This window comes from Rhinoderma darwinii (assembly GCF_050947455.1).
Source record: "Rhinoderma darwinii isolate aRhiDar2 chromosome 3 unlocalized genomic scaffold, aRhiDar2.hap1 SUPER_3_unloc_3, whole genome shotgun sequence".
In the NCBI taxonomy this organism is placed as follows: Eukaryota; Metazoa; Chordata; class Amphibia; order Anura; family Rhinodermatidae; genus Rhinoderma; species Rhinoderma darwinii.
The window spans coordinates 407,460-425,508 of NW_027461746.1; the positions used below are offsets into that span (position 1 = coordinate 407,460).

The 18,049-nt window shown below is 49.1% G+C and overlaps 1 protein-coding gene across 5 annotated transcripts in view; it reads right to left on the reverse strand.

Annotated features, from left to right (window-relative positions):
• Positions 1-18,049, reverse strand: part of SLC16A13 (solute carrier family 16 member 13) — a 55,456-nt gene that overhangs the window by 37,325 nt on the left and 82 nt on the right. The window contains exon 1 of one of the 5 annotated variants that reach the window (XM_075847389.1): positions 17,996-18,048. The exons of 1 other annotated variant lie outside the window; for it this stretch is intronic. In XM_075847389.1, the coding sequence (XP_075703504.1) occupies positions 17,996-18,032 (37 nt within the window). In that variant the 5' untranslated portion in view covers positions 18,033-18,048. Of the gene's footprint in view, positions 1-8,046; positions 8,122-8,340; positions 8,419-17,873; positions 17,966-17,995; position 18,049 lie in introns of those variants that run through there. 3 more of the 5 variants (XM_075847392.1, XM_075847391.1, XM_075847390.1) reach the window with 3 other exon arrangements.

Genomic DNA, 18,049 nt, shown 5'->3' on the forward strand with positions numbered 1-18,049 from the left:
CACATCTAATCATCCAAACCTACTGATCAACACATCTAATCATCCAAACCAACTGATTACCACATCTAATCATCCAAACCCACTGATCTCCACATCTAATCATCCAAACCCACTAATTACCACATCTAATCATCAAAATCACTGATCACCACATCTAATCATCCAAATCACTGATCACTAGATCTAATCATCAAACCTACTGCTCTCCACATCTAATCATCCAAATCTACTGCTCTCCACATCTAATCATCCAAACCTACTGATCACCACATCTAATCATCGAAACCCACTGATCTCAAAATCTAATCATCCAAACCTACTGATCTCCACATCTAATCATCCAAATCCACTGATCAACACATCTAATCATCCAAACCTACAGATCTCCACATCCAATCATCCAAATCCACTGATCTCCACATCTAATCATCCAAATCTACTGATCACCACATCTAATCATCCAAACCTACTGCTCTACACATCTAATCATTCAAACCTACTTATCTCCATATCTGATCCTCCAAACCCACTAATTACCACATCTAATCATCAAAATCACTGATCACGACATCTAATCATCCAAATGACTGATCACCACATCTAATCATCCAAATCACTGATCACGACATCTAATCATCCAAATGACTGATCACCACATCTAATCATCCAAATCAACTGATCACTACATCTAATCATCCAAACCTACTGATCACATCTAATCATCCAAACCCACTGATCACATCTAATCATCCAAACCCACTGATCACATCTAATCATCCAAACCCACTGATCACATCTAATCATCCAAACCAACTGATCTCCACATCTAATCATCCAAACCCACTGATAACCACATCTAATCATCCAAATCTAATGATCACCAAATCTAATCATCCAAACCTACTGATCACCACATCTAATCATCCAAATCTACTGATCACCACAACTAATCATCCAAATCTACTGATCTCCACATCTAATCATCCAAACCAACTGATCACCACATCTAATCTTCCAAACATCTGATCACATCTTATCATCCAAATCTACTGATCTCCACATCTAATCATCCAAACCCAGTAATTACCACATCTAATCATCCAAACCTACTGATCTCCACATCTAATCATCCAAACCACTGCTCTCCACATCTAATCATCCAAATCCACTGCTCTCCACATCTAATCATTCAAACCACTTATCACCACATCTAAACATACAAACCTACTGATCACCACATCTAATCATCCATACCCCCTGATCACCACATCTAATCATCCAAACCACTGATCTCCACATCTAATCATCTAAATCTACTGATCCCCCACATCTAATCATCCAAACCCACTAATTACCACATCTAATCCTCCAAACCCACTGATCTCCAAGTCTAGCCATCCAAACCTACTGATCACCACATCTAATCACCCAAATCCACATCTAGTCAACCAAACCAACTGATCACCAATCTAATCATCCAAATCTACTGCTCTCCACATCTAATCATTCAAACCTACTGATCTCCATATCTGATCCTCCAAACCCACTAATTACCACATCCTGATCCTCCAAACCTACTGATCACCACATCTAATCCTCCAAACCAACTGATCTCCACATCTAATCATCAAAATCCACTGATCTCCACATCTAATCATCCGAACCTACTGATAACCACATCTAATCATCCAAATCTACTGCTCTCCACATCTAATCATTCAAACCTACTGATCTCAATATCTGATCCTCCAAACCCACTAATTACCACATCTAATCATCCAAATCACTGATCACCACATCTAATCATCCAAATCACTGATCACTACATCTAATTATCCAAACCTACTGATCTCCACATCTAATCATCCAAATCTACTGCTCTACACATCTAATCATCCAAACCTACTGATCACCACATCTAATCATCCAAATCCACTGATCAACACATCTAATCATCCAAACCTACTGATCTCCACATCTAATCATCCAAATCCACTGATCACCACATCTAATCATCCAAACCTACTGCTCTACACATCTAATCATCCAAACCCACTGATCACCACATCTAATCATCCAAACCTACTGATCTCCACATCTAATCATCCAAACCAACTGATCACCACATCTAATCATCAAAATCACTGATCACCACATCTAATCATCCAAATGACTGATCACCACATCTAATCATCCAAACCTACTGCTCTCCACATCTAATCATCCAAATCTACTGATCCCCACATCTAATCATCCAAATCTACTGATCACCACATCTAATCATCCAAATCCACTGATCAACACATCTAATCATCCAAACCTACTGATCTCCACATCTAATCATCCAAATCTACTGATCACCACATCTAATCATCCAAACTTACTGATCACCACATCTAATCATCCAAACTTACTGATCACCACATCTAACCATCCAAACAACTGATCTCCACATCTAATCATCCAAATCACTGATCACCACATCTAATCATCCAAACCTACTGATCTCCACATCTAATCATCCAAATCACTGCTCTCCACATCTAATCATCCAAATCCACTGCTCTCCACATCTAATCATCCAAACCTACTGATCTCCACATCTAATCATCCAAACCTACTGCTCTCCACATCTAATCACCCAAACTTACTGATCACCACATCTAACCATCCAAAACTACTGATCACCACATCTAATCATCGAAATCCACTGCTCTCCACATCTAACCATCCAAACCACTGATCACCACATCTAATCATCCAAACCACTGCTCTCCACATCTAATCATCCAAATCCACTGCTCTCCACATCTAATCACCCAAACTTACTGATCACCACATCTAACCATCCAAACCTACTGATCACATCTAATCATCCAAACCCACTGATCTCCACATCTAATCATCCAAACCTACTGATCACCACATCTAATCATCCAAATCACTGATCTCCACATCTAATCATCCAAACCTACTGATCTCCACATCTAATCATCCAAACCACTGATCTCAACATCTAATAATCCAAATCCACTGATCTCCACATCAACTCATCTAAACCACTGATCTCCACATCTAATCATCCAAAACAACTGATCACCACATCTAATCATCCAAACCCACTGAAAACCCCATCTAATCATCCAAATCCACTGATCTCCACATCTAATCATCCAAACAACTGATCACCACATCTAATTATCCAAACCTACTGATCTCCACATCTAATCATCCAAATCCACTGATCTCCACATCTAATCATCCAAACAACTGATCACCACATCTAATTATCCAAACCTACTGATAACCACATCTAATCATCCAAACCTACTGATCACCACATCTAATCATCCAAACCCACTGATCTACACATCTAATCATCCAAACGTACTGATCTCCACATCTAATCATCCAAACCTACTGATCACCACATCTAATCATCCAAATCCACTTATCAATACATCTAATCATCCAAACCTACTGATCTCCACATCCAATCATCCAAATCCACTGATCACCACATCTAATCATCCAAACCTACTGATCTCCAAATCTAATCATCCAAACCAACTGATCACCAGATATAATCAAAATCACTGATCTCCACATCTAATCATCCAAATCTACTGATCACCACATCTAATCATCCAAACCCACTGCTCTCCACATCTAATCATCCAAACCTACTGCTCTCCACATCTAATCATTCAAACCTACTGATCTCCATATCTGATCCTCCAAACGCACTAATTACCACATCTAATCATCAAAATCACTGATCACCACATCTAATCATCCAAACCTACTAATCTTCACATCTAATCATCCAAAAAGACTGCTCTCCACATCTAATCATCCAAATCTACTGATCACCACATCTAATCATCCAAACCTACAGATCACCACATCTAATCATCCAAACAACTGATCACCACATCTAATTATCCAAACCTACTGATCTCCACATCTAATCATCCAAATCTACTGCTCTACACATCTAATCATCCAAACCTACTGATCACCACATCTAATCATCCAAACCTACTGATCACATCTAATCATCCAAACCAACTGATCACCACATCTATTCATCCAAACCTACTGATCAACACATCTAATCATCCAAACCTACTGATCTCCACATCTAATCATCCAAATCCACTGATCTCCACATCTAATTATCCAAACCTACTGATCTCCACATCTAATTATCCAATCCTACTGATCTCCACATCTAATCATCCAAACCAACTGATCACCACATCTAATCATCCAAACCTACTGATCAAAACATCTAATCATCCAAACCAACTGATCACCACATCTAATTATCAAAATCACTGATCTCCACATCTAATCATCCAAATCTACTGATCACCACATCTAATCATCCAAACTTACTGATCACCACATCTCACCATCCAAACCACTGATCTCCACATCTAACCATCCAAACCACTGATCACATCTAATCATCCAAACCTACTGATCACATCTAATCATCCAAACCTAGTGATCTCCACATCTAATAATCCAAACTTACAGATCACCACATCTAACCATCCAAACCACTGATCTCCACATATAACCATCCAAACCACTGATCTCCACATCTAATCACCCAAATCACTGATCACCACATCTAATCATCGAAACCTACTGATCTCCACATCTAATCATCCAAACCTACTGATCTCCACATCTAATCATCCAAACCACTGATCTCAACATCTAATCATCCAAATCCACTGATCTTCACATCTACTCATCTAAACCACTGATCTCCACATCTAATCATCCAAACCAACTGATCACCACATCTAATCATCCAAACCCACTGAAAACACCATCTAATTATACAAACCTACTGATCACCACATCTAATCATCCAAATCCACTGATCACCACATCTAATCATCCAAATCTACTGATCTCCACATCTAATCATCCAAACAACTGATCACCACATCTAATTATCCAAACCTACTGATCTCCACATCTAATCATAAAAAATCCACTGATCTCCACATCTAATCATCCAAACAACTGCTCTCCACATCTAATTATCCAAACCTACTGATCTCCACATCTAATTATCCAAACCTACTGATAACCACATCTAATCATCCAAACCTACTGATCACCACATCTAATCATCCAACCCCACTGATCTCCACATCTAATCATCCAAACCTACTGATCTCCACATCCAATCATCCAAATCCACTGATCACCACATCTAATCATCCAAACCAACTGATAACCTGATCTAATCAAAATCACTGATCTCCACATCTAATCATCCAAATCTACTGATCACCACATCTAATCATCCAAATCTACTGCTCTACACATCTAATCATCCAAACCTACTGATCACCACATCTAATCATCCAAACCTACTGATCTCCATATCTGATCCTCCAAACCCACTAATTACCACATCCTGATCCTCCAAACCTACTGATCACCACATCTAATCCTCCAAACCAACTGATCTCCACATCTAATCGTCCAAACCTACTGATCTCCATATCTGATCCTCCAAACCCACTAATTACCACATCCTGATCCTCCAAACCCACTAATTACCACATCCTGATCCTCCAAACCTACTGATCACCACATCTAATCATCAAAATCACTGATCACCACATCTAATCATCCAAATCACTGATCACATCTAATCATCCAAACCTACTGCTCTCCACATCTAATCATCCAAATCTACTGCTCTCCACATCTAATCATCCAAACCTACTGATCACCACATCTAATCATCCAAATCCACTGATCTCCACATCTAATCATCCAAACAACTGATCACCACATCTAATCATCCAAATCCACTTATCAACACATCTAATCATCCAAACCTACTGACCTCCACATCCAATCATCCAAACCTACTGATCTCCACATCTAATCATCCAAACCAACTGATCACCAGATCTAATCATCAAAATCACTGATCTCCAAATCTAATCATCCAAATCTACTGATCACTACATCTAATCATCCAAACCTACTGCTCTCCACATCTAATCATCCAAACCTACTGATCACCACATCTAATCATCCAAATCCACTGATCTCCACATCTAATCATCCAAACAACTGATCACCACATCTAATCATCCAAATCTACAGCTCTACACATCTAATCATCCAAACCTACTGATCTCCACATCCAATCATCCAAATCCACTGATCACCACATCTAATCATCCAAACCTACTGATCTCCACATCCAATCATCCAAATCCACTGATCACCACATCTAATCATCCAAACCTACTGATCTCCACATCTAATCATCCAAACCAACTGATCACCAGATCTAATTATCAAAATCACTGATCTCCACATCTAATCATCCAAATCTACTGATCACCACATCTAATCATCCAAACCTACTGATCACCAGATCTAATCATCCAAACCAACTGATCACCAGATCTAATTATCAAAATCACTGATCTCCACATCTAACCATCCAAACCACTGATAGCCACATCTAATCATCCAAACCTACTGATCTCCACATCTAATCATCCAAATCACTGATCACCACATCTAATCATCCAAATCTACTGATCACCACATCTAATCATCCAAACCTACTGATCTCCACATCTAATCATCCAAACTTAGTGATCACAACATCCAACCATCCAAACCACTGATCTCCACATCTAATCATGCAAACCTACTGATCACCACATCTAATCATCCAAATCCACTGCTCTCCACATCTAACCATCCAAACCACTGATCACCACATCTAATCATCCAAACCTACTGATCTCCACATCTAATCATCCAAACCACTGCTCTCCACATCTAATCATCCAAATCCACTGCTCTCCACATCTAATCATCCACACCTACTGATCTCCACATCTAATCATCCAAACCACTGCTCTCCACATCTAATCATCCAAATCCACTACTCTCAACATCTAATCATCCAAACCTACTGCTCTCCACATCTAATCACTCAAACTTACTGATCACCACATCTAACCATCCAAACCACTGCTCTCCACATCTAAACATCCAAATCCACTACTCTCCACATCTAATCATCCAAACCTACAGATCACCACATCTAATCATCCAAATCACTGATCACCACATTTAATCATCCAAACCACTGATCACCACATCTAATCATCCAAACCTACTGATCACCACATCTAACCATCCAAACCTACTGATCACCACATCTAATCATCCAAACCTACTGATCACCACATCTAATCATCCAAACCAACTGATCACCACATCTAATTATCCAAACCTACTGATCTCCACATCTAATTATCCAATCCTACTGATCACCACATCTAACCATCCAAACCTACTGATCACCACATCTAATCATCCAAACCTACTGATCACCACATCTAATCATCCAAATCACTGATCACATCTAATCATCCAAACCTACTGATCTCCACATCTAATCATCCAAACAACTGATCTCCACATCTAATCATCCAAACCTACAGATCACCACATCTAATCATCCAAATCACTGATCACCACATTTAATCATCCAAACCTACTGCTCTCCACATCTAATCATCCAAACCTACTGATCACCACATCTAATCATCCAAACCTACTGATCAACACATCTAATCATCCAAACCAACTGATCACCACATCTAATCAGAACATCTCCACCAGCAGTCCTGTCCTCACCTCATCTCTGCAGAACATCTCCACCAGCAGTCCTGTCCTCACCTCATCTCTGCAGAACATCTCCACCAGCAGTCCTGTCCTCACCTCATCTCTGCAGAACATCTCCACCAGCAGTCCTGTCCTCACCTCATCTCTGCAGAACATCTCCACCAGCAGTCCTGTCCTCACCTCATCTCTGCAGAACATCTCCACCAGCAGTCCTGTCCTCACCTCATCTCTGCAGAACATCTCCACCAGCAGTCCTGCCCTCACCTCATCTCTGCAGAGCATCTCCACCAGCAGTCCTGCCCTCACCTCATCTCTGCAGAACATCTCCACCAGCAGTCCTGTCCTCACCTCATCTCTGCAGAGCATCTCCACCAGCAGTCCTGCCCCCACCTCATCTCTGCAGAACATCTCCACCAGCAGTCCTGTCCTCACCTCATCTCTGCAGAACATCTCCACCAGCAGTCCTGTCCTCACCTCATCTCTGCAGAACATCTCCACCAGCAGTCCTGCCCTCACCTCATCTCTGCAGAACATCTCCACCAGCAGTCCTGCCCTCACCTCATCTCTGCAGAACATCTCCACCAGCAGTCCTGTCCTCACCTCATCTCTGCAGAACATCTCCACCAGCAGTCCTGCCTCCACCTCATCTCTGCAGAACATCTCCACCAGCAGTCCTGCCCCCACCTCATCTCTGCAGAACATCTCCACCAGCAGTCCTGCCCCCACCTCATCTCTGCAGAGCATCTCCACCAGCAGTCCTGTCCTCACCTCATCTCTGCAGAGCATCTCCACCAGCAGTCCTGCCCTCACCTCATCTCTGCAGAGCATCTCCACCAGCAGTCCTGCCCTCACCTCATCTCTGCAGAACATCTCCACCAGCAGTCCTGCCCTCACCTCATCTCTGCAGAACATCTCCACCAGCAGTCCTGCCCCCACCTCATCTCTGCAGAGCATCTCCACCAGCAGTCCTGTCCTCACCTCATCTCTGCAGAGCATCTCCACCAGCAGTCCTGCCCTCACCTCATCTCTGCAGAGCATCTCCACCAGCAGTCCTGTCCTCACCTCATCTCTGCAGAACATCTCCACCAGCAGTCCTGCCCTCACCTCATCTCTGCAGAACATCTCCACCAGCAGTCCTGTCCTCACCTCATCTCTGCAGAGCATCTCCACCAGCAGTCCTGCCTCCACCTCATCTCTGCAGAGCATCTCCACCAGCAGTCCTGCCTCCACCTCATCTCTGCAGAACATCTCCACCAGCAGTCCTGCCCTTACCTCATCTCTGCAGAACATCTCCACCAGCAGTCCTGCCCTCCTCATCTCTGCAGAGCATCTCCACCAGCAGTCCTGCCCTTACCTCATCTCTGCAGAACATCTCCACCAGCAGTCCTGCCCCCACCTCATCTCTGCAGAACATCTCCACCAGCAGTCCTGTCCTCACCTCATCTCTGCAGAACATCTCCACCAGCAGTCCTGCCCCCACCTCATCTCTGCAGAACATCTCCACCAGCAGTCCTGTCCTCACCTCATCTCTGCAGAGCATCTCCACCAGCAGTCCTGCCCTCACCTCATCTCTGCAGAACATCTCCACCAGCAGTCCTGCCCTCACCTCATCTCTGCAGAACATCTCCACCAGCAGTCCTGCCCTCACCTCATCTCTGCAGAACATCTCCACCAGCAGTCCTGCCCCCACCTCATCTCTGCAGAACATCTCCACCAGCAGTCCTGTCCTCACCTCATCTCTGCAGAGCATCTCCACCAGCAGTCCTGCCCTCACCTCATCTCTGCAGAACATCTCCACCAGCAGTCCTGCCCTCACCTCATCTCTGCAGAACATCTCCACCAGCAGTCCTGTCCTCACCTCATCTCTGCAGAACATCTCCACCAGCAGTCCTGTCCTCACCTCATCTCTGCAGAACATCTCCACCAGCAGTCCTGCCCTCACCTCATCTCTGCAGAGCATCTCCACCAGCAGTCCTGTCCTCACCTCATCTCTGCAGAACATCTCCACCAGCAGTCCTGTCCTCACCTCATCTCTGCAGAGCATCTCCACCAGCAGTCCTGCCTCCACCTGATCTCTGCAGAACATCTCCACCAGCAGTCCTGTCCTCACCTCATCTCTGCAGAACATCTCCACCAGCAGTCCTGTCCTCACCTCATCTCTGCAGAACATCTCCACCAGCAGTCCTGCCCTCACCTCATCTCTGCAGAACGTCTCCACCAGCAGTCCTGCCCCCACCTCATCTCTGCAGAACATCTCCACCAGCAGTCCTGCCCTCACCTCATCTCTGCAGAGCATCTCCACCAGCAGTCCTGCCTCCACCTCATCTCTGCAGAACATCTCCACCAGCAGTCCTGCCCCCACCTCATCTCTGCAGAACATCTCCACCAGCAGTCCTGTCCTCACCTCATCTCTGCAGAACATCTCCACCAGCAGTCCTGTCCCCACCTCACCTCTGCAGAACATCTCCACCAGCAGTCCTGTCCTCACCTCATCTCTGCAGAACATCTCCACCAGCAGTCCTGTCCTCACCTCATCTCTGCAGAGCATCTCCACCAGCAGTCCTGCCCTCACCTCATCTCTGCAGAACATCTCCTCCAGCAGTCCTGTCCTCACCTCATCTCTGCAGAGCATCTCCACCAGCAGTCCTGCCCTCACCTCATCTCTGCAGAACATCTCCACCAGCAGTCCTGCCTCCACCTCATCTCTGCAGAACATCTCCACCAGCAGTCCTGTCCCCACCTCACCTCTGCAGAACATCTCCACCAGCAGTCCTGTCCTCACCTCATCTCTGCAGAACATCTCCACCAGCAGTCCTGCCCTCACCTCATCTCTGCAGAGCATCTCCACCAGCAGTCCTGTCCTCACCTCATCTCTGCAGAACATCTCCACCAGCAGTCCTGCCCACATCTCATCTCTGCAGAGCATCTCCACCAGCAGTCCTGTCCTCACCTCATCTCTGCAGAACATCTCCACCAGCAGTCCTGTCCTCACCTCATCTCTGCAGAACATCTCCACCAGCAGTCCTGCCTCCACCTCATCTCTGCAGAACATCTCCACCAGCAGTCCTGTCCTCACCTCATCTCTGCAGAACATCTCCACCAGCAGTCCTGTCCTCACCTCATCTCTGCAGAACATCTCCACCAGCAGTCCTGCCCTCACCTCATCTCTGCAGAACATCTCCACCAGCAGTCCTGCCCTCACCTCATCTCTGCAGAACATCTCCACCAGCAGTCCTGTCCTCACCTCATCTCTGCAGAACATCTCCACCAGCAGTCCTGTCCTCACCTCATCTCTGCAGAACATCTCCACCAGCAGTCCTGTCCTCACCTCATCTCTGCAGAACATCTCCACCAGCAGTCCTGCCCTCACCTCATCTCTGCAGAACATCTCCACCAGCAGTCCTGTCCTCACCTCATCTCTGCAGAACATCTCCACCAGCAGTCCTGCCCTCACCTCATCTCTGCAGAACATCTCCACCAGCAGTCCTGCCCTCACCTCATCTCTGCAGAACATCTCCACCAGCAGTCCTGCCCCCACCTCATCTCTGCAGAGCATCTCCACCAGCAGTCCTGCCCCCACCTCATCTCTGCAGAACATCTCCACCAGCAGTCCTGTCCTCACCTCATCTCTGCAGAACATCTCCACCAGCAGTCCTGTCCTCACCTCATCTCTGCAGAGCATCTCCACCAGCAGTCCTGCCCTCACCTCATCTCTGCAGAACATCTCCACCAGCAGTCCTGTCCCCACCTCACCTCTGCAGAGCATCTCCACCAGCAGTCCTGCCCTCACCTCATCTCTGCAGAACATCTCCACCAGCAGTCCTGTCCTCACCTCATCTCTGCAGAGCATCTCCACCAGCAGTCCTGTCCTCACCTCATCTCTGCAGAACATCTCCACCAGCAGTCCTGTCCCCACCTCACCTCTGCAGAGCATCTCCACCAGCAGTCCTGCCCTCACCTCATCTCTGCAGAACATCTCCACCAGCAGTCCTGTCCCCACCTCACCTCTGCAGAGCATCTCCACCAGCAGTCCTGTCCTCACCTCATCTCTGCAGAACATCTCCACCAGCAGTCCTGTCCTCACCTCATCTCTGCAGAACATCTCCACCAGCAGTCCTGCCCTCACCTCATCTCTGCAGAACATCTCCACCAGCAGTCCTGCCCTCACCTCATCTCTGCAGAACATCTCCACCAGCAGTCCTGTCCTCACCTCATCTCTGCAGAACATCTCCACCAGCAGTCCTGTCCTCACCTCATCTCTGCAGAACATCTCCACCAGCAGTCCTGTCCTCACCTCATCTCTGCAGAACATCTCCACCAGCAGTCCTGTCCTCACCTCATCTCTGCAGAACATCTCCACCAGCAGTCCTGCCCTCACCTCATCTCTGCAGAACATCTCCACCAGCAGTCCTGTCCTCACCTCATCTCTGCAGAACATCTCCACCAGCAGTCCTGCCCTCACCTCATCTCTGCAGAACATCTCCACCAGCAGTCCTGCCCTCACCTCATCTCTGCAGAACATCTCCACCAGCAGTCCTGCCCCCACCTCATCTCTGCAGAGCATCTCCACCAGCAGTCCTGCCCCCACCTCATCTCTGCAGAACATCTCCACCAGCAGTCCTGTCCTCACCTCATCTCTGCAGAACATCTCCACCAGCAGTCCTGTCCTCACCTCATCTCTGCAGAGCATCTCCACCAGCAGTCCTGCCCTCACCTCATCTCTGCAGAACATCTCCACCAGCAGTCCTGTCCTCACCTCATCTCTGCAGAACATCTCCACCAGCAGTCCTGTCCTCACCTCATCTCTGCAGAAAATCTCCACCAGCAGTCCTGCCCTCACCTCATCTCTGCAGAGCATCTCCACCAGCAGTCCTGTCCTCACCTCATCTCTGCAGAACATCTCCACCAGCAGTCCTGTCCTCACCTCATCTCTGCAGAACATCTCCACCAGCAGTCCTGTCCTCACCTCATCTCTGCAGAACATCTCCACCAGCAGTCCTGTCCTCACCTCATCTCTGCAGAACATCTCCACCAGCAGTCCTGTCCTCACCTCATCTCTGCAGAACATCTCCACCAGCAGTCCTGCCCTCACCTCACCTCTGCAGAACATCTCCACCAGCAGTCCTGTCCTCACCTCATCTCTGCAGAACATCTCCACCAGCAGTCCTGCCCTCACCTCATCTCTGCAGAACATCTCCACCAGCAGTCCTGCCCCCACCTCATCTCTGCAGAACATCTCCACCAGCAGTCCTGCCCTCACCTCATCTCTGCAGAACATCTCCACCAGCAGTCCTGTCCTCACCTCATCTCTGCAGAGCATCTCCACCAGCAGTCCTGCCCTCACCTCATCTCTGCAGAACATCTCCACCAGCAGTCCTGCCCTCACCTCATCTCTGCAGAACATCTCCACCAGCAGTCCTGCCCTCACCTCATCTCTGCAGAACATCTCCACCAGCAGTCCTGCCCCCACCTCATCTCTGCAGAACATCTCCACCAGCAGTCCTGCCCTCACCTCATCTCTGCAGAACATCTCCACCAGCAGTCCTGTCCTCACCTCATCTCTGCAGAGCATCTCCACCAGCAGTCCTGCCCTCACCTCATCTCTGCAGAACATCTCCACCAGCAGTCCTGTCCTCACCTCATCTCTGCAGAACATCTCCACCAGCAGTCCTGTCCTCACCTCATCTCTGCAGAACATCTCCACCAGCAGTCCTGCCCTCACCTCATCTCTGCAGAACATCTCCACCAGCAGTCCTGTCCTCACCTCATCTCTGCAGAGCATCTCCACCAGCAGTCCTGCCCTCACCTCATCTCTGCAGAACATCTCCACCAGCAGTCCTGTCCTCACCTCATCTCTGCAGAACATCTCCACCAGCAGTCCTGTCCTCACCTCATCTCTGCAGAACATCTCCACCAGCAGTCCTGTCCTCACCTCATCTCTGCAGAACATCTCCACCAGCAGTCCTGTCCTCACCTCATCTCTGCAGAACATCTCCACCAGCAGTCCTGCCCTCACCTCATCTCTGCAGAACATCTCCACCAGCAGTCCTGTCCTCACCTCATCTCTGCAGAACATCTCCACCAGCAGTCCTGCCCTCACCTCATCTCTGCAGAACATCTCCACCAGCAGTCCTGTCCTCACCTCATCTCTGCAGAACATCTCCACCAGCAGTCCTGTCCTCACCTCATCTCTGCAGAGCATCTCCACCAGCAGTCCTGTCCTCCACCTCATCTCTGCAGAACATCTCCACCAGCAGTCCTGCCCCCACCTCATCTCTGCAGAGCATCTCCACCAGCAGTCCTGTCCTCACCTCATCTCTGCAGAACATCTCCACCAGCAGTCCTGCCCTCACCTCATCTCTGCAGAACATCTCCACCAGCAGTCCTGTCCTCACCTCATCTCTGCAGAACATCTCCACCAGCAGTCCTGTCCTCACCTCATCTCTGCAGAGCATCTCCACCAGCAGTCCTGTCCTCACCTTATCTCTGCAGAACATCTCCACCAGCAGTCCTGTCCTCACCTCATCTCTGCAGAACATCTCCACCAGCAGTCCTGTCCTCACCTCATCTCTGCAGAGCATCTCCACCAGCAGTCCTGTCCTCACCTCATCTCTGCAGAACATCTCCACCAGCAGTCCTGCCCTCACCTCATCTCTGCAGAACATCTCCACCAGCAGTCCTGTCCTCACCTCATCTCTGCAGAACATCTCCACCAGCAGTCCTGTCCTCACCTCATCTCTGCAGAACATCTCCACCAGCAGTCCTGTCCTCACCTTATCTCTGCAGAACATCTCCACCAGCAGTCCTGTCCTCACCTCATCTCTGCAGAACATCTCCACCAGCAGTCCTGCCCTCACCTCATCTCTGCAGAACATCTCCACCAGCAGTCCTGTCCTCACCTCATCTCTGCAGAGCATCTCCACCAGCAGTCCTGTCCTCACCTCATCTCTGCAGAACATCTCCACCAGCAGTCCTGTCCTCACCTCATCTCTGCAGAACATCTCCACCAGAGGTCCTGTCCTCACCTCATCTCTGCAGAACATCTCCACCAGCAGTCCTGTCCTCACCTCATCTCTGCAGAACATCTCCACCAGCAGTCCTGTCCTCACCTCATCTCTGCAGAACATCTCCACCAGCAGTCCTGTCCTCACCTCATCTCTGCAGAGCATCTCCACCAGCAGTCCTGTCCTCACCTCATCTCTGCAGAACATCTCCACCAGCAGTCCTGCCCTCACCTCATCTCTGCAGAACATCTCCACCAGCAGTCCTGTCCTCACCTCATCTCTGCAGAACATCTCCACCAGCAGTCCTGTCCTCACCTTATCTCTGCAGAACATCTCCACCAGCAGTCCTGTCCTCACCTCACCTCTGCAGAGCATCTCCACCAGCAGTCCTGCCCCCACCTCATCTCTGAAGAACATCTCCACCAGCAGTCCTGTCCTCACCTCATCTCTGCAGAACATCTCCACCAGCAGTCCTGTCCTCACCTCATCTCTGCAGAACATCTCCACCAGCAGTCCTGCCCTCACCTCATCTCTGCAGAACATCTCCACCAGCAGTCCTGTCCTCACCTCATCTCTGCAGAGCATCTCCACCAGCAGTCCTGTCCTCACCTCATCTCTGCAGAACATCTCCACCAGCAGTCCTGCCCTCACCTCATCTCTGCAGAACATCTCCACCAGCAGTCCTGTCCTCACCTCATCTCTGCAGAACATCTCCACCAGCAGTCCTGTCCTCACCTCATCTCTGCAGAACATCTCCACCAGCAGTCCTGTCCCCACCTCACCTCTGCAGAGCATCTCCACCAGCAGTCCTGCCCTCACCTCATCTCTGCAGAACATCTCCACCAGCAGTCCTGCCCCCACCTCATCTCTGCAGAACATCTCCACCAGCAGTCCTGCCCTCACCTCATCTCTGCAGAGCATCTCCACCAGCAGTCCTGCCCTCACCTCATCTCTGCAGAACATCTCCACCAGCAGTCCTGCCCTCACCTCATCTCTGCAGAACATCTCCACCAGCAGTCCTGCCCTCACCTCATCTCTGCAGAACATCTCCACCAGCAGACCTGCCCTCACCTCATCTCTGCAGAACATCTCCACCAGCAGACCTGCCCTCACCTCATCTCTGCAGAACATCTCCACCAGCAGTCCTGTCCTCACCTCATCTCTGCAGAACATCTCCACCAGCAGTCCTGCCTCCACCTCATCTCTGCAGAACATCTCCACCAGCAGTCCTGCCCCCACCTCATCTCTGCAGAACATCTCCACCAGCAGTCCTGCCCTCACCTCATCTCTGCAGAACATCTCCACCAGCAGTCCTGTCCTCACCTCATCTCTGCAGAACATCTCCACCAGCAGTCCTGCCCTCACCTCATCTCTGCAGAACATCTCCACCAGCAGACCTGCCCTCACCTCATCTCTGCAGAACATCTCCACCAGCAGTCCTGCCTCCACCTGATCTCTGCAGAACATCTCCACCAGCAGTCCTGCCCTCACCTCATCTCTGCAGAACATCTCCACCAGCAGTCCTGTCCTCACCTCATCTCTGCAGAACATCTCCACCAGCAGTCCTGTCCTCACCTCATCTCTGCAGAACATCTCCACCAGCAGTCCTGTCCTCACCTCATCTCTGCAGAACATCTCCACCAGCAGTCCTGTCCTCACCTCATCTCTGCAGAGCATCTCCACCAGCAGTCCTGTCCTCACCTCATCTCTGCAGAACATCTCCACCAGCAGTCCTGCCCTCACCTCATCTCTGCAGAGCATCTCCACCAGCAGTCCTGTCCTCACCTCATCTCTGCAGAGCATCTCCACCAGCAGTCCTGTCCTCACCTCATCTCTGCAGAACATCTCCACCAGCAGTCCTGTCCTCACCTCATCTCTGCAGAACATCTCCACCAGCAGTCCTGTCCTCACCTCATCTCTGCAGAACATCTCCACCAGCAGTCCTGTCCTCACCTCATCTCTGCAGAACATCTCCACCAGCAGTCCTGTCCTCACCTCATCTCTGCAGAACATCTCCACCAGCAGTCCTGTCCTCACCTCATCTCTGCAGAGCATCTCCACCAGCAGTCCTGCCCCCACCTCATCTCTGCAGAACATCTCCACCAGCAGTCCTGTCCTCACCTCATCTCTGCAGAACATCTCCACCAGCAGTCCTGTCCTCACCTCATCTCTGCAGAGCATCTCCACCAGCAGTCCTGTCCTCACCTCATCTCTGCAGAGCATCTCCACCAGCAGTCCTGTCCTCACCTCATCTCTGCAGAACATCTCCACCAGCAGTCCTGCCCTCACCTCATCTCTGCAGAACATCTCCACCAGCAGTCCTGTCCTCACCTCATCTCTGCAGAACATCTCCACCAGCAGTCCTGTCCTCACCTCATCTCTGCAGAACATCTCCACCAGCAGTCCTGTCCTCACCTCATCTCTGCAGAACATCTCCACCAGCAGTCCTGTCCTCACCTCATCTCTGCAGAACATCTCCACCAGCAGTCCTGTCCTCACCTCATCTCTGCAGAGCATCTCCACCAGCAGTCCTGTCCTCACCTCATCTCTGCAGAGCATCTCCACCAGCAGTCCTGTCCTCACCTCATCTCTGCAGAACATCTCCACCAGCAGTCCTGCCCTCACCTCATCTCTGCAGAACATCTCCACCAGCAGTCCTGTCCTCACCTCATCTCTGCAGAACATCTCCACCAGCAGTCCTGTCCTCACCTCATCTCTGCAGAACATCTCCACCAGCAGTCCTGCCCTCACCTCATCTCTGCAGAACATCTCCACCAGCAGTCCTGCCCTCACCTCATCTCTGCAGAACATCTCCACCAGCAGTCCTGTCCCCACCTCACCTCTGCAGAGCATCTCCACCAGCAGTCCTGCCCTCACCTCATCTCTGCAGAACATCTCCACCAGCAGTCCTGCCCCCACCTCATCTCTGCAGAACATCTCCACCAGCAGTCCTGCCCTCACCTCATCTCTGCAGAGCATCTCCACCAGCAGTCCTGCCCTCACCTCATCTCTGCAGAACATCTCCACCAGCAGTCCTGCCCTCACCTCATCTCTGCAGAACATCTCCACCAGCAGTCCTGCCCTCACCTCATCTCTGCAGAACATCTCCACCAGCAGTCCTGCCCTCACCTCATCTCTGCAGAACATCTCCACCAGCAGTCCTGCCCCCACCTCATCTCTGCAGAACATCTCCACCAGCAGTCCTGCAGAGCATCTCACACGACCTTGTGCTCTCATGTCACTTTATGGCTTCCTCATTAATATTCATGAGGAGACACAGTTAGAATACTAACCAATGACGAGCGTGGATATGCAAATAACCATGTTCATGTGATTAAATAAGAGCG